The sequence below is a fragment of the Magallana gigas genome, chromosome 10 (assembly GCF_963853765.1).
Source record: "Magallana gigas chromosome 10, xbMagGiga1.1, whole genome shotgun sequence".
Classification (NCBI taxonomy): Eukaryota; Metazoa; Mollusca; class Bivalvia; order Ostreida; family Ostreidae; genus Magallana; species Magallana gigas.
In genome coordinates this window covers 13,973,782-13,989,787 of record NC_088862.1, presented here as the reverse complement: position 1 = coordinate 13,989,787, position 16,006 = coordinate 13,973,782, and the positions used below count along the sequence as shown (strand labels likewise).

General features: G+C 33.3%; 1 protein-coding gene across 7 annotated transcripts in view; it reads right to left on the bottom strand.

Moving 5' to 3' along the window:
- The window catches only part of LOC105327695 (uncharacterized), a 37,474-nt gene extending 21,763 nt beyond the window's left edge, over positions 1–15,711 (bottom strand). The window contains exons 1-6 of one of the 7 annotated variants that reach the window (XM_066072601.1): positions 15,591–15,711; positions 11,947–12,061; positions 10,312–10,590; positions 7,322–7,522; positions 5,586–5,804; positions 1,048–1,248 (exon numbers count right to left, since the gene is read on the bottom strand). In XM_066072601.1, the coding sequence (XP_065928673.1) occupies positions 1,048–1,248; positions 5,586–5,804; positions 7,322–7,522; positions 10,312–10,590; positions 11,947–12,034 (988 nt within the window). In that variant the 5' untranslated portion in view covers positions 12,035–12,061; positions 15,591–15,711. 7 annotated transcript variants of the gene reach the window in all.
- Between the last annotated feature and the right edge of the window lie 295 nt (positions 15,712–16,006).

Sequence of the window (16,006 nt, the reverse complement as noted above, 5' to 3'; positions counted from 1 at the left end):
ATGACTGGGTTGTGTCACTTGCGTACTCCCTATGAAAACATAGACCGCTTACTTTTGTCCGGAATATATATCAATGCGTTGTAAGGTTGAAATTAATCCGAATCTTTGAACATTAATCCCTGAAAGTCCATAAACAACTAAAATAAAATCCTGATCGAAATCTATTCCAGTGCATAAGGGAGATAATTACACAAAGGGAAATAATTTGACCTTCTTGTTACGCTATATTATCTTTATTCTATTCGCTTAGGAACGAGCATAAAGATATTTTCCCCCAAAAATTGTTTTCAGAATTAAAACTATACGCTGAAGAAAAGTAATTTAAAACTATAAGAAATAGTTGAATAGAGGTTTTGTTTTGAAAACATATCAGGTAATTAGCGTTATCCACGTATGCGACTGCAAATTTTAAATACCGATCTCGATCCATAATACTTCAAGATAAAAAAAAAAACACCCCAAAAACATCTTCTGTGATTTAAGGAATAAAAATTAATCAACGGTTTGTTTAAATCATGTTTTCTATTTAACAATAAGCTAAACATATTTTTAGAGTGATGAAATAATAAACCTATGCACACTTTTTTTAAAGGAACCTTTTATCAAAATATATATTTGATGATTTTTACCAAAAATACGTCTATTGTGATCCTGAAAAGACCTGTCCTTTGGGTAATATTATTTCCAATTGATCAACGGCGTTAAGGGGTAAACAATATCACTATTTCATAGAAATCTGTTCGTAAATTTAATAAAATTACAAGAGCTAAATTCTCTTTAAAAATTTGTTTTATTTTATCTCTTTTGTAAGCAGATAAGCAAGTGTAATATAAAACTATTTGTTTTGATAAATTAATTCGTTCATTTTCCATATTTTCAGAACCAATGTATAAAATCTCTAAATTTAATTGAGCCTTGATCATAATTTCTCAATGCAGCCAAAAAAAAAATTTGTGAAAAAGTCAGGCCAGGAAACAAAATTAGTTCAGATTTCGAAGTGGATTCCCATATTCTAACGACATTTCATTTAATTTCAAACTTCATTACCCTGAACGTTCCGGTTATAGATGACCACTTTGTCAACGTTGTTAACAGCTCCAAGATCAATTCGAAGCCATGGGTTCCTCTGGGTACGGGTGTGACAAAAATCTTTTGTATTTCCGTTGACACAATATTGTCCTCCGAATCTGCCATAAACACTGCTCATATATGTCTTTTTTCCCAATGCAAGATTTTTAGAACCACCGACTGCAACAAAAAAGAAAAAAAGGATGACATCAATCTTGTATTTCAAATGAAGGTGGGTCTCTCTCTCTCTCTCTCTCTCTCTCTCTCTCTCTCTCTTTCTCTCTCTCAAGTGTTTAAGACTAAACCATTGACATAAAGCTTTGATATAATTTAAAAGAAACTGAAATAAGAGGCCCACGGGTCACATCGCTCACCTGAGCAACAATAGGCATCATAAAATCAGCTTCAGGAAGTCAAAATACAAAAATGTCTGGACAGTGTGATATAAAACATGAAGAATAGATCCTTTATATAAAAAAATCTGTTTCCTCCTGGATATTCTTATATTTATAATCAAGTCCCTTTTTAACAGGATGGTTCTATAATCATATCACATTCATCATTGCAGTTCTCAAAAAGACCCTTAAAGGTCATATGAAACGATATCCTGACCATATTGAGTTATATACGGGAATGAGTTCATAAGTGCCTATTTAATAAGACTGACATTGTTTTTTGAATATTTTATGCAAAATGTGAGCGCCACAGTCGATAAAAATCACTTAATCGGGAAAAGGAACAATGACTTAAGCGGCTTCCCTCCCTTGCTTATGACGTCAGTAAGACCCAATAGCCTTATATAAAGCTGTTGTGAATACAAAAATCCATGTCATTTTGCAGCAATTTAAAAGAAAAAAAATACTATTTTATATAAAAACTTGTATAATTATACAATAATCAACCACGACAGTATTTTTTCTCTGAAGAAATGAAATCGTGTGTGTTTATATTTAATAGCGTTTTCATAGCGTGTACATATTCAGTTTCGAGACTGCACGGAGAATGAATAGAATGAAACATAGAATGAATCTTCATAGATCCAGATGCAAGTATAATATAATTTTAATATATGCATGTACATATGTTTTATTTTGATCTTTTTAATGAAATTGACAAATTCAAAAATAACTTTTTTCCCATTTGCCCGTTCATGCAATTCATTAAGATTTGTTTCCCCTAAACAACTTATAGGCCTCGTGGTGCCTCATTCGCTTCACGATTATATTGTTTGTTTCGCTTTCAAATTCACAAATATGTTACAATTTAATCATTTTTTAGTCTAAGAGAAATTTCTTCAAATGTTCTGTTTTTGAAACGTGTACTTATGTGTGCGTTGTTTGATTTTACAACGTGTATGTGCGGTGTTTACTCACAGATCCTTCTTCCGCAATTTTTTCTTTCGTTTTTTTTTATCATTATTGATCCTTGTTCTTAATAAAATCTGTTGATTATCTTCACATTTGTTCACAACTATCTTTATCAAACAACCGATTTATTTACCGATACTTTTCTAAATCTTTAAATAATTAAAGATGTTTTCCTTTGTACAACTGAATCCCCAATGTGGCCCCAAACTACTCCTAAAGATTGTGATTTGAACAAATTTAAATCTACACTATATGATGTTGCTTTCACTAAAGTTACAGCTTTTCTAGGCAAATGTTTTTAAAGAAAAGATTTAAAGATATTTATCTATATATTCCTATGTACAAATGTGCCCCCTCCCCCCAATTGTGACTTGTGACCCCGTCCTACCCCCCAAGAATCATGATTTGATAAAACTTAAAAACTCACTACCTGAGGATGCTTCAAAACATGTTTCAGTTTTCCTGCTCAAATTGTTCTTGAGAAGAAGATTTTTAAATATTTACTTTATATATTCCTATGTAAAAAATCCCCCCCCCCCCTCCATTGTGGCCCAACCCTAACTCAAAGGGTAATGATTTTCACAACTTTGAATTTTCACGACCTAAGGATGCTTCCATATAAGTTTCAGCTTTCCTGGCCAAATGGTTCTTGAGAAGAAGATTTTTAAAGATTTACTCTATATATTCTTATGTAAAAAGTCGACCTTCCATTGTGGCCCCACCCTACCAGAAGGTCATGATTTTCACAACCTTGAATGAACACCACCTGTGAATGCTTTAAAACAAGTTTCAGCTTTTTTGGCTGATTGTTTTCTGAGAAGAAGATTTTTAAAGATTTACTCTATATATTCTTATGTAAAAAGCCAACTCCCCATTGTGGCCCCACCCTACCCCCGAAGGTAATGATTTTCACAACCTTGAATCAACACTACCTAAGGATACTTCCATATAAGTTCCAGCTTTCCTGGCCAAATGCTTCTTGAGAAGAAGATTTTTAAAGATTCACTCGATATATTCTTATGTAAAAAGCCGACTCCCCATTGTGGACCCACCCTATCCCTGAGGGTCATGATTTTCACAACTTTGAATATGTACACTACCTGGGAATGCTTCCACAAAAGTTTCAGCTTTCCAGGCTTGATGGTTCGTGAAAAGAAGATTTTAAAAAATTTCTCGAAAATTTTCAATAATTCCTGATGATCTCCCTTTGCAAAAAGGAGTCATCCTTAAATTTCGGTCGATGTGGAGGAGACTTTTCAGTATAACTATCGTAACGATAAAGCCGATGGACCAGTTAACTGGCTTAAATTTGCTAAGGAAATCTCCTCGTGTTTGAGAGGTGCATGTATGGGGCTTTACCTAAAAACAAACTAAATTAAACAATGTAATTTTCTTTTTTGTGCAAAAAGTCAACCTGCCAAGGATGGAACAATATTAACATCACGAAATCACCCCATGTTTCTACTGGCACTGTACCAGTTATCGGCTAAAATTTAATGTTTTCTTTTCGTTTTTCTTTTTTCTTGATATTTTTGGATAAAACTTGCCACATTTTAAATAATGAACTCCTTATTCAGCAATCTGTTAGTTTATATCATTTTTAAGAACCGCAAACATCTTGTTTTGTGATTTTTATCAGGCCCCGAATTTGCCGAGTTTTTACGACCTACTTTACCAGTTATCGGCTTCGTGATAATAACATAGTAAAATCCCTGTACATGTTGATTTTATACTCTGCTGAATAAAATTTGAATTATGTCCCTTGTGGGGTCAGACTAAAGTAGTCGGGGTTGTGATACATTATAAACAAAACTCAATTATTCTTTTATTATCATACGGTAATTCACCAAATCGTACACGTATTCAATACATAATTGTGCAATCAGGCGTTCAACTGCGCTACGAATCTCTCGGAAATTAATGAATTCCTTTTGTTTATACATGTTATATGTATTGATATTATATGTCAAATCAAAGAAGGGATATAATAACCTATCACAAAGACGTAATATTCTATTTTTAACTTATTACGTCATTTTCCCCACTGCTGAAAGTGCAAAGATGTAAAATCAGCAGTAAACAATGATCGTTTAAGCTCATGTTTAAAACATATTCAAGAAAGTTTTCAATTAAACCTACTTTTCTTTATTCGAAAAAGACGACTGAATTAAAAAATCTTGGATTGTCCCGTGCTATAAACCCGAAACCTCAGTTTAGCCGATAACTGGTCTTAGCCGATAATTGGTACAGTATCAGTATAGTTATCTTTCCTTAAAGCTGACATGAATTCATAAATATGCATTATTTCCCTTTTATCTCCGACTACCGCCATATTAGTTGTCGATTTCTATTGTTCTGTTCATCGCTACACACCCCCTATATAAACTGAGAGCACTGTTCATGCTTCATCGCATTCAGGTATTTCATGCACCCGAACACGTTGCCTTGGACGAAAAGACGTGTAGAAACGCGTTTTGAAGAAAAATAAAATGACAACCACTGCACTGACAAGATATATCCAATACACGATGGAACAAGACAGACTGAAATCCAGGCGCAGATACTTATAAAATTCCTCGATAATTGTGGACCGTTTTCCTATGTATGTTATAACATCACACATGCGCAAACAACACACTGTGGCAGATCGAGCAATGTCAATGATCGCATGGATTTTAGAAACGGTGGAACGGATGGAAACGATGTGACATTGTCATTTTCTTGGATTTACTATCATTTATCTACTGTGTTCGATGTAGTGCCACCGGGATTTTCAAAAAGACGCAGACGTTATTCACTCTGTATGAACGACACACGTGTTCGATGTGAATGCGTAGTGAGGCAGCACTGTATGTGCAAAATAATTAAGATATCTGGAAAATCCTTTCACAGAATAAACATATTTTGTATTTCATTGTGTTCTTTATTCTTTACTACAAACATTTTACTACAATGTGTAGTTCATGCATTTAGAAGTCCGTGCAACCTGAATGCCTCGATCGGAAAGCAACCGACCGTAACTTTCTCAACCGATATATATACCCCAGTGGCATTAGAGGAGCGATCGAAACTAATATGGCGACCAAATGTTTTTATGAATTCATGTCAGCTTTAATAACAACTGTTTAAACTGTATCATTAATTACTAACCCTTACCCTTAGCACCAGGGTTTCCAAAAACTTGCACGTCGGCAAGTTGTAAAATTGTGTTCGCCCTGGCTTGTATTTGAATAAAACGTCCTTTCATTCCACCAGGACACTTGATTGTTATCTTTTGACTGTTTTTTCCGGGTCCTCTGAAATACCCACATTTCCTCAGTCTATTTATTGATACTCCAACATGTATGAATGCATTCCTAAAACGTCCTCCTGAAATAGAAATGAAAAAAAAAATTATCAACTGTAAACGAAAGGTACAAATTGTATCTGAACTACTGAAATCAGATTTATACATGTATGTATATTGCATCGTCGGTGACCCACGTGTGATTTACATCGATTCTCTCCACTTGTGGACTCAAAACCGTGGTTTGCAACGATGGTATATTTGTTGTGAATTTGAAATAGCTGTACTCTGTCCTAATAAATCTTACCATCAAATGAATATAGCCTAATTGTTGGACATTTATAAAGAAACCCCTTCAGGTAAAACGTCACAAAACAACACCTGACGTAATTCACGCGTTATTACGTCTTCTCCGTGTCCGACCTAATTAAGACCTACGGTTAAAACGTGTATCTTAAAACAAAAAATTCAAGCTGACCTAGAAATTGATTCAAAATAAATCTATTTAAAACCCTGAGAATCAATTAGGCCAATTAATCGACTGAATGAAAACATGACTGGGTTGTGTCACTTGCGTACTCCCTATGAAAACATAGACCGCTTACTTTTGTCCGGAATATATATCAATGCGTTGTAAGGTTGAAATTAATCCGAATCTTTGAACATTAATCCCTGAAAGTCCATAAACAACTAAAATAAAATCCTGATCGAAATCTATTCCAGTGCATAAGGGAGATAATTACACAAAGGGAAATAATTTGACCTTCTTGTTACGCTATATTATCTTTATTCTATTCGCTTAGGAACGAGCATAAAGATATTTTCCCCCAAAAATTGTTTTCAGAATTAAAACTATACGCTGAAGAAAAGTAATTTAAAACTATAAGAAATAGTTGAATAGAGGTTTTGTTTTGAAAACATATCAGGTAATTAGCGTTATCCACGTATGCGACTGCAAATTTTAAATACCGATCTCGATCCATAATACTTCAAGATAAAAAAAAAAACACCCCAAAAACATCTTCTGTGATTTAAGGAATAAAAATTAATCAACGGTTTGTTTAAATCATGTTTTCTATTTAACAATAAGCTAAACATATTTTTAGAGTGATGAAATAATAAACCTATGCACACTTTTTTTAAAGGAACCTTTTATCAAAATATATATTTGATGATTTTTACCAAAAATACGTCTATTGTGATCCTGAAAAGACCTGTCCTTTGGGTAATATTATTTCCAATTGATCAACGGCGTTAAGGGGTAAACAATATCACTATTTCATAGAAATCTGTTCGTAAATTTAATAAAATTACAAGAGCTAAATTCTCTTTAAAAATTTGTTTTATTTTATCTCTTTTGTAAGCAGATAAGCAAGTGTAATATAAAACTATTTGTTTTGATAAATTAATTCGTTCATTTTCCATATTTTCAGAACCAATGTATAAAATCTCTAAATTTAATTGAGCCTTGATCATAATTTCTCAATGCAGCCAAAAAAAAAATTTGTGAAAAAGTCAGGCCAGGAAACAAAATTAGTTCAGATTTCGAAGTGGATTCCCATATTCTAACGACATTTCATTTAATTTCAAACTTCATTACCCTGAACGTTCCGGTTATAGATGACCACTTTGTCAACGTTGTTAACAGCACCAAGATCAATTCGAAGCCATGGGTTCCTCTGGGTACGGGTGTGACAAAAATCTTTTGTATTTCCGTTGACACAATATTGTCCTCCGAATCTGCCATAAACACTGCTCATATATGTCTTTTTTCCCAATGCAAGATTTTTAGAACCACCGACTGCAACAAAAAAGAAAAAAAGGATGACATCAATCTTGTATTTCAAAAGAAGGTGGGTCTCTCTCTCTCTCTCTCTCTCTCTCTCTCTCTCTCTCTCTCTCTCTCTCTCTCAAGTGTTTAAGACTAAACCACTGACATAAAGCTTTGATATAATTTAACAAAAACTGGAAAAAAACCTTCAATTCTTGCCTTTTATCTGCGTTAATATGATAGTATCATAATGTAAAGAAAATCTACAGAAATTCGTCAAATAGCATGCGGAATGAAACAAATTTCTGTTTTACATAAATATTATTATAGCCCACATAGTTATAAGTCAGTTTTTCATACAGATGTGGGAGAATAGAGAAGAAAATTTTTAAAAATTACATGCATCAACACTATATTGCCATATTGCCCTCCCCCCAATCATTGTTCTGAACCCCTGACCCAGGGGCCATGAATTTCAAAATTTAGGTAGATGAGTTAATGGATATCATAACCATGTTATGTATTCAGTTTTTTTGCCCACATGTGTGAGAGTAGAGAAGAAGATTTTCTAAGATTTAATACATTTTACTGTATGGCCATATTAGCCCAACCCTAGAGCCTAAACCCCTGACACAGGGGTGATGATTTTGACAATTTTGGTAGAGGAGTTAGTGGATTTAATAACCATGTATTCAGTTTTTAACAAATATATATGGGAGTAGAGAAGATTTAATACATTTTTACTATATGGCCATATTAGCCCCACCCTAGAGCCTGAACCCCTGACACAGGGGTAATGAATTTCACAGTTTTGGTAGAGAACCTCATGGACATCATAATCATGCATTTAGTTTTTAACAAATATGGAGTAGAGAAGAAGATTTTCTAAGATTTCATACATTTTAACTACATGGCCATATCCCCATCATAGAGCCTCAACTCCTGACACCGGGGCCATGAATTTCACAATTTTGGTAGAGGGCCTCATGGACATCATAATCATGCATTTAGTTTTTAACAAATATATATATGGGAGTAGACTAGAGAAGAAAATTTCTAAAATTTAATACATTTTAACTATATGGCCATAGTGGCCTCACCCTAGAGCCTGAACCCCTGACCCAGGGGCCATGAATTTCACAATTTTGATAGAGGGCTTCATGGACATCATAATCATGCATTTAGTTTTAAACAAATATATATAGGAGTAGAGAAGAAGATTTTCTAAGATTTAATACATTTTACTATATGGTCATATTGGCCCCACCCTAGATCCTGAACCCCTGACATAGGAGTAATCAATTTCACAATTTTGGACATCATAATCTTTAACAAGTATATATGGGAAGAAGATTTTCTAATTTTAAATACATTTTTACTATATGGCGATATTGGCCCCACCCCAGAGCCTGAACCCCAGACACAGGGGTCATGAATTTCACAATTTTGGTAGATGATTTAATGGATATCATAACCATTTATTCAGTTTTTTGCCCACATGTGTGGGAGTAGAGAAGAAGAATTTCACAATTTTGGTATAGGGCCTCATGGACATCAAAATCATGCATTTAGTTTTTAACAAATATATATGGGAGTAGAGAAGAAGATTTTCTAAGATTTCATACATTTTTACTATATGGCCATATTGGCCCCACCTTAGAGCCTGAACCCCTGACATAAGGGTCATAAATTTCACAATTTTGGTAGAGGGCCTCATGGACATCATAACCATGCATTTGGTTTTTAACAAATATACATGGGAGTAGAGAAGAAGATTTTCTAAGATTTAATACATTTTTATTATATGGCCATATTAGCCCCACCTTAGAGCCAAAACCCTGACCCAGGGGCCATGGATTTCATAATTTTTGTAAAGGGTTTCATGAGCATCATAACTATGCAACCAGGTTTTTCTTCACATGTGTGGGAGAAGAGAAGAAGATTTTTGAAAATTTGGCTTTTTTTTTTGCGTATTTGACCCCACCTGTGCCGCCCCGGGGGTGGTAGAGCCATGAATTCCACAATTTAGATTTCTCACACCAAAAATAGTAATAATCAGCCTTGTAGTTTTTAAGAAGAAATTAAAAATGTAAAATTGTTAACGGACGATGCACAACGATGGATGAAAACAGTTAACACAGGTGACTTAAAAAGTGCCTTTGTCACCTACAGTACTGTCATTACTTCTCATCATGATATCTGACGACATAACATAGGGCATAACTATCTGACAAGTGGTTGGAGAACTGTGATACCACAGAAGTGTATCTGTATTAGAACTTTGATATAATAGAAACAAAATAATTCCTGCTTAAACCTTTAAAGGGGAATGGTCACGATTTTGGTCAAAAATTATTTTTCCAATGTTTACAGTGCTTCAGTACGGCATTTTTAATATGCAACCAAAATTTGAGTGTCATTTGTTGAGCATTAAGCGAGTTACAGAGCTTACAATTCTTTGCTATGTAAACAAAGCTTTAGTTTGCATTTTGAATGTTCAAGATAACATTCTGGTTTTAGACCTAAAAAGAATGTGTTAAACGTTAGAAACTGTTTCTTTATGCTTAAAATGACAAGGTAGATAGACAAATCAGCTTGAAAAAGATTTCGTACTGGTACAATGAACCTATGTAAACAAAAGCAAGGCACGAGCCTTGTTTACATTCCAAAGAATTTTGAAGCCTGTATCTTGCTTAAACTCTTAGACTCGCTGACACTCATTTGTTTATTAGAAATGCATTCCTACAACATTATAACTAATAAAAACAAAGTAAATAAAATTTGACCAAAATCGTGACCATGCCCCTTTATAAAATTACCTTGAGTGGGCGGTCGTGGATTAATTTTTTTATTTTTATTGGTTGTCGGTCTTGGTGGCGGTTTTGGTGGATTTTTGTTAGTTGGCGGTCGTGGTGGTTTAACTGTTTTCTTAGTTGGCGGTCGGGGTGGCTTAGTTGTAGGTAGTTTCGATCGTCCATCTAGTCTATATTTAGAAACGACGTCAACATCAATATATCCTGATCCAGATTTCACTACTGCATAAGTTTTCTGGTGCTCCCAGTTCCATTTCACTCCTTTGATCAGTTGATCCATTTGCCCTGGATTTGCAAATGCAAAAAAAAAAAAGATAAATAAAAAAAAATAAAAATAAAAAATAAATATATGTATCATTAAATGGTTTTTTTTAAAAATTGGTATTTAATTTAATTGGCAACAGTTTTTACCAGTGCATATATTTGAGGTGAAAGCTTAAGACTTGAGGCTGAGTATTGACTGAGGGAAAATTGGTGGCGATGGGGCCTGATAGGACAACATTTATTTGATTTTGATAAAGTGGACCAGTAAAGAAAACGATTGAAGCTTGGCGGAATATTACTAAGTCACAGAGCGGTTAGAAATTTGAAAACATTGCGATTGAAAACTGAGTTAGAGTCCACTGAGGAACTTTCAGAGAAAATTCTACCGCAGAATCAGATTCAAGAACATAATGATTTTTCTCCAACCTTATTAATTTAGAGACAAGCAATCCTAATTCATTTACAAGGTATATCGATGTATATATACATGTACAAAGAAAAAAATAATTATGTTTATCTTTGGCGGCAATTTCATGCGCTTATCTTAAATAAATATATTATTATCATAACAACGTCAATAGAATCTATCAGATCTATATCATATATGTCATATAGGATCATATAATTTATATAACTGATATAATAAAATCCAACTTTTTCAGCGGAGGGGGGGGGGGGGGGGGATTACCGACCAGTGACTTTCTTTTATCGGGAAGTTTCATTCAACGGTAAAGAGGGATCGGAATACGGCAGAAATTTAAACGGTTATATTTATATTCTACAGTGTTTTCCCATGAAATTCCGCGATGTTTAAATGCCTCTAAATGCAACACATATTCACTGCGTATAAATTTACGAGTAATTTACATAAGTAGTTCTCAAACAGTGATTTCTATGTTATCGGTTAAAAAATGCATTTCATGAATGTTGTCAAAACACCGTGTTTTATAATTATTCAACAAAAAAGTTGACTCGTCGATCTCATCTCAACAGTCTGTGTGAAAACCAGTTTAAACCGGTTTTACAAAACAGCTGTTCTTGCTGTTACTTATTCACTCCCTCCGTGATCTGCACTTTATATCGATTTATTTAAGTAAACAATTGATTTCTTCAGTAAGGGAATGTAAATATAGCATTAAATGATTTATTTTTGACGTCGTCGTGTCAATAACTGCCGTCAGGTGAGCAGACAAATTATCATAAGGCGCTGACGCGCGTTATTCAATTTGTCTGCTCACCTGACGGCAGTTACTGACACGACGACGTCAAAAACAAATTATTCAACGATATAGAATTCATACACAAAGTTTGAAGATTGAAAATCAACTTTATATATATGCAATCAATAATGCAATATTAAAATTTTTAATATATTACTTTTGTTTGGCAACGCTCCATCGCTTATACTGGTCTGTAAATAGACACAGAGCGCCCCGAAGAGCACAGACAACCAGTCCACGAGCATTCTGGTAAACTTCTGTGGTCAGCTTTACTGAAATAAAAGAAAACAATAATTATACAGGAATATCAGCAAAAAGAGTAATCGTATCCCATTTTCAACCTTGAGATTCTGAATAGAAGAAATATATAAATATCTGGTTTCTGTAGTGTATATGAATTTTGCAAAAAAAAATCACTGAGCACTTTAATGTTATAACATTGCAATGCACTTTCCTTTTACTGTGTGCAAAGCTTTACATTTGAATCATTGTCATACAACTTCGCATGGCGCTATACAACGTATTGTAGTAATACAATTTTAAAGATTTTTCCATTAGGCCTATTCATAAAACTTTGGCCAGTCGATCAACAATATTCAGAACTCTATATAAACACGTCCTTTCCCGATTCCATCGATTTTAGCTCGATATTTGATGTTTTCAAGATGTTGAAAATCGTGCAAGCCGTGCATAGAACTTTCGAGTGAATGATGATGTCAGATTTATGAATTATAAATTTATCAAAGTGAAAAAAAAAAAAGTTACCAATCATTTATGAATCCACATTTTAAAAAGTTGTGCCCCTTGGCCTTTGTCGCAATCTTTTTTTTTTTTTTTTTTCTTGGGGGGGGGGGGGGGGGCTCAAAGTAGTCTGTGGCTTAAGGGTTGGTAATTTTGTCAATAAAAACGCGTCTCTGCCTTGTACTTTGATTGTCCAGGTATAGACCGATCCTCACTTTCCAAAACTTTTGTTCTGTGGCCGCCATCTTTGAGGGGAAACCCATATATTTCTCACAGCAGCCTTTGTAGTTTAGAGGGTTGTAACTTTTTAAAGTGTCATTTGACATTAGAATTCCGTTTCCGTTGTGAATTTTTTTTAAATATTTTTTTTTTTAATTTTATTACAGGAACCCAAATATTTGGTTGCATAAAGAAGGGGGGAAGTCATTTTTCCCCCTTTTGACATTTGGGTTGACCCCACAAAGAAAAATAACTTTTGCAAAGTGTGGATTAGCTGTTATCATAAAACAAAGGGCCTATCTAGGACATGTCAAGAAGAAATTCTAGAATTTTGTCTTTGTCCAATTAATTTTTGACTTGTTCCAGAGTCATTTCTTAACCAAAACCCCTATATTGATAAATACTGAATTTCTTATGCTAAATATGCTTGTTTACTTAGTACATGTATTATCAAAATATTTTTCCAACTCTTAATTTCAGAGATGTGATGTTAACAAAGTTAAGGATCATTTATAGTGGAGCACTTAAAGAAATTCATTGTATTAACGCTGTGTTTGAAATACCAATTTTAAAATGAGTCATCAAAAATCATTTTAACGGATATCAAAAAGTCAAGTGCAAATTTTATAAAATCTGCATAAAATTAAATTATCAAATAATATATATAAATCAAAACCCGATAAACAATATATGATGTCAGAGAGCCTTTGAAACTCAAGGTTTGTTTTCAGTTAAATACTATATAGTACATGTATATAGTAAGAGGAAAATAAAATATGACAAACTTTTGCGAAGTGAGTAAGTATATATATTAAAATTAAATTTTAAATAAAATGTAACGGAAACGAAACTTTGGGGTAGATTATAAATTGTTAATTCATCGTATAATAAAGTTCTTATTTATGCAATCCAATATTTAATGTTCATTCTTTTTAATATATGTCATAAATATTAACAACAAATATACACGTGCCATAATATTATTTGGCTAAATCTTATATCTTTATATTTACATCTCCCAAGTATTATTCCCTCTATTTCTTACGGAAACTTATAGTTAATTTATAGCTCTATAGAAACAGCCACACTGAAATCAACACGCCCCATTTATCGATTGGCGGCTGAAACTGACAAGAAAATGACAGGACAGATATCGACACGCCCTGTTTATCGATTGGCCCAAACCTATAGCGACCTAGGAAAAATCACGGATTGGACGAAATAATCATGATGTCAGACTCAAAGTCTCACAGGAGACGATTTGGCTGTTTCTTTTAGCTAACTTACTTACGTACATCAACAGTAATTTAGTGAATTTTACTTACTTTTCCTAATCAATTTATCGATTAGCTTAAAGAAAGATGTTAATATAAACAATAAAATGCTTTCTTTGATGATTCATTCGGGTTATGAAGGTAGTGATCATTGCAGTAAATTTACATAACCAGCTAACGCGGGTTATGTATTTTTTCTGCAATGTCACTATACCTTCATATCTCGAAAGAATCACCAAAGAAAGCATTTTATTGTTGAAATAAGGGGTTATATCTTTTTTCATTGTGCCTTGTATCTGTATGAAATTAAAAAAACTTGAATAACAAATAAAAGTCGTTTACAGGCTAAATTCAGTATCAAACTTTATACCACGGCCACAGATTCTACGTTATACATAGGCTAAAGTGCAGTAATAAATGCGCTCAGATTTGTTTGTTTCAAAAGTGACACTTTAAAACCGCCTTTTTTTTACCACCATGACTCAATATCAATTACAGAGTACAGTCGGATGCCAAAAGTTTGTCAATTTCAATATTTTCCCTACATATTTCATTGAATACAGGGCTTATTTCTCAAAGGTTTTCTGACAGATTTTGATGAAATTTATATCGATTAATGCAGATTCAATATGCACTTTTTGGCATTGGAAATAGTTTTAATAACTCAATTTTAAAATTTGGTATTTCAAACGCATGCCAACATCAAAATACATGTATTGTTTTAGAGCTGTACTATATACCGGGTATATCTTTTGCAAAATGCGAACCAAATGATCTTACTTTGGATTGTTTATATCAAATCTCTGGAACTGATGACTGGGAAAAAATTTATATAGTATGGCAAAAAAGGGAGAGAAATGAATTGTGCATTTTTCATTCAAATCTTATCAAAATTGGTCTTTAGTCTATATAGGGATTATTTTTTAACAATTCTTTGAAAATCTTGGTTTTCAATTAGATATGTAAAAATTTAATTTTGGTTGTAACGCGCTTTCTGATTGGCTAAAAAAAATTATTTTATATCGTTTAAAGAATGTTGCCTACGCCATAGTAAGACTAACGTCAAAAACGTATCAATACGCCTGACGTTACGTTTGAATTTTGTACAATTTTACGTCATTTTAAAGGTCAAATGACCGTTTTTATCTACAATGAAGAGTAAATAAATTAAATTAAAAACAATGAATTCAATATTCATTAGTTTTATACGATATAAAATGGTTTGAAACAGTTTACGCTTTTTTATAAACCGCTTCGCGGTTTATAAAGCGTAAACTGCCACAAACCATTTTTTATCGTATAAAACAAATAAATATTGAATTCATTCCTTAAGTGAAAAGATATAGAATCGAAATAATGTTGGTACCTGATTGAGTGAGTGTATTGTTTACAGTACAATACGTACTGTAAAAAAAACCATGACACGGTACACGTATGTTGAACATTTGAAGAGAAAATTTCCCTATAGGCTATCAATTTACATGTATTTTACAAATGTTTGTACAGATATTTGTCTTTATAGTGTCAAATAATGGGCTGGTATCTATATAAACGAGTTTTTTCTTACCGTAATTTCTATCTGCGCCTGCCGTTCGAATATGGATATCTTCTTCGTCTGCTGAAATATGACGTCATATCCTTGCAAGTGACGACATAATGCTTTAACAGTTCAGGCGGGTTATCGTATTGTATAGTTAGACATAGATTTTTTTAATTGAAGTCATACGTAGCTTTGAAAATAAGTGCAACATATTTAGACGGATAAGAATAAATGCGGAATAAATATATGTTAAACTCGTAGTAAAATATCTAAAGACCACCAAATAATCGGGATCGGAAAGAGTGTATGTGATATTTTTTAAAAAAGTATTAGGCCTAACGTTATCTGGTCTGGATCGATGCACTTAAAAACAAAATACACTGTAATGAGTTTTGCAAAACAATCTAATAGGCACACTGTGACACACTCCTTGACTATTTTTA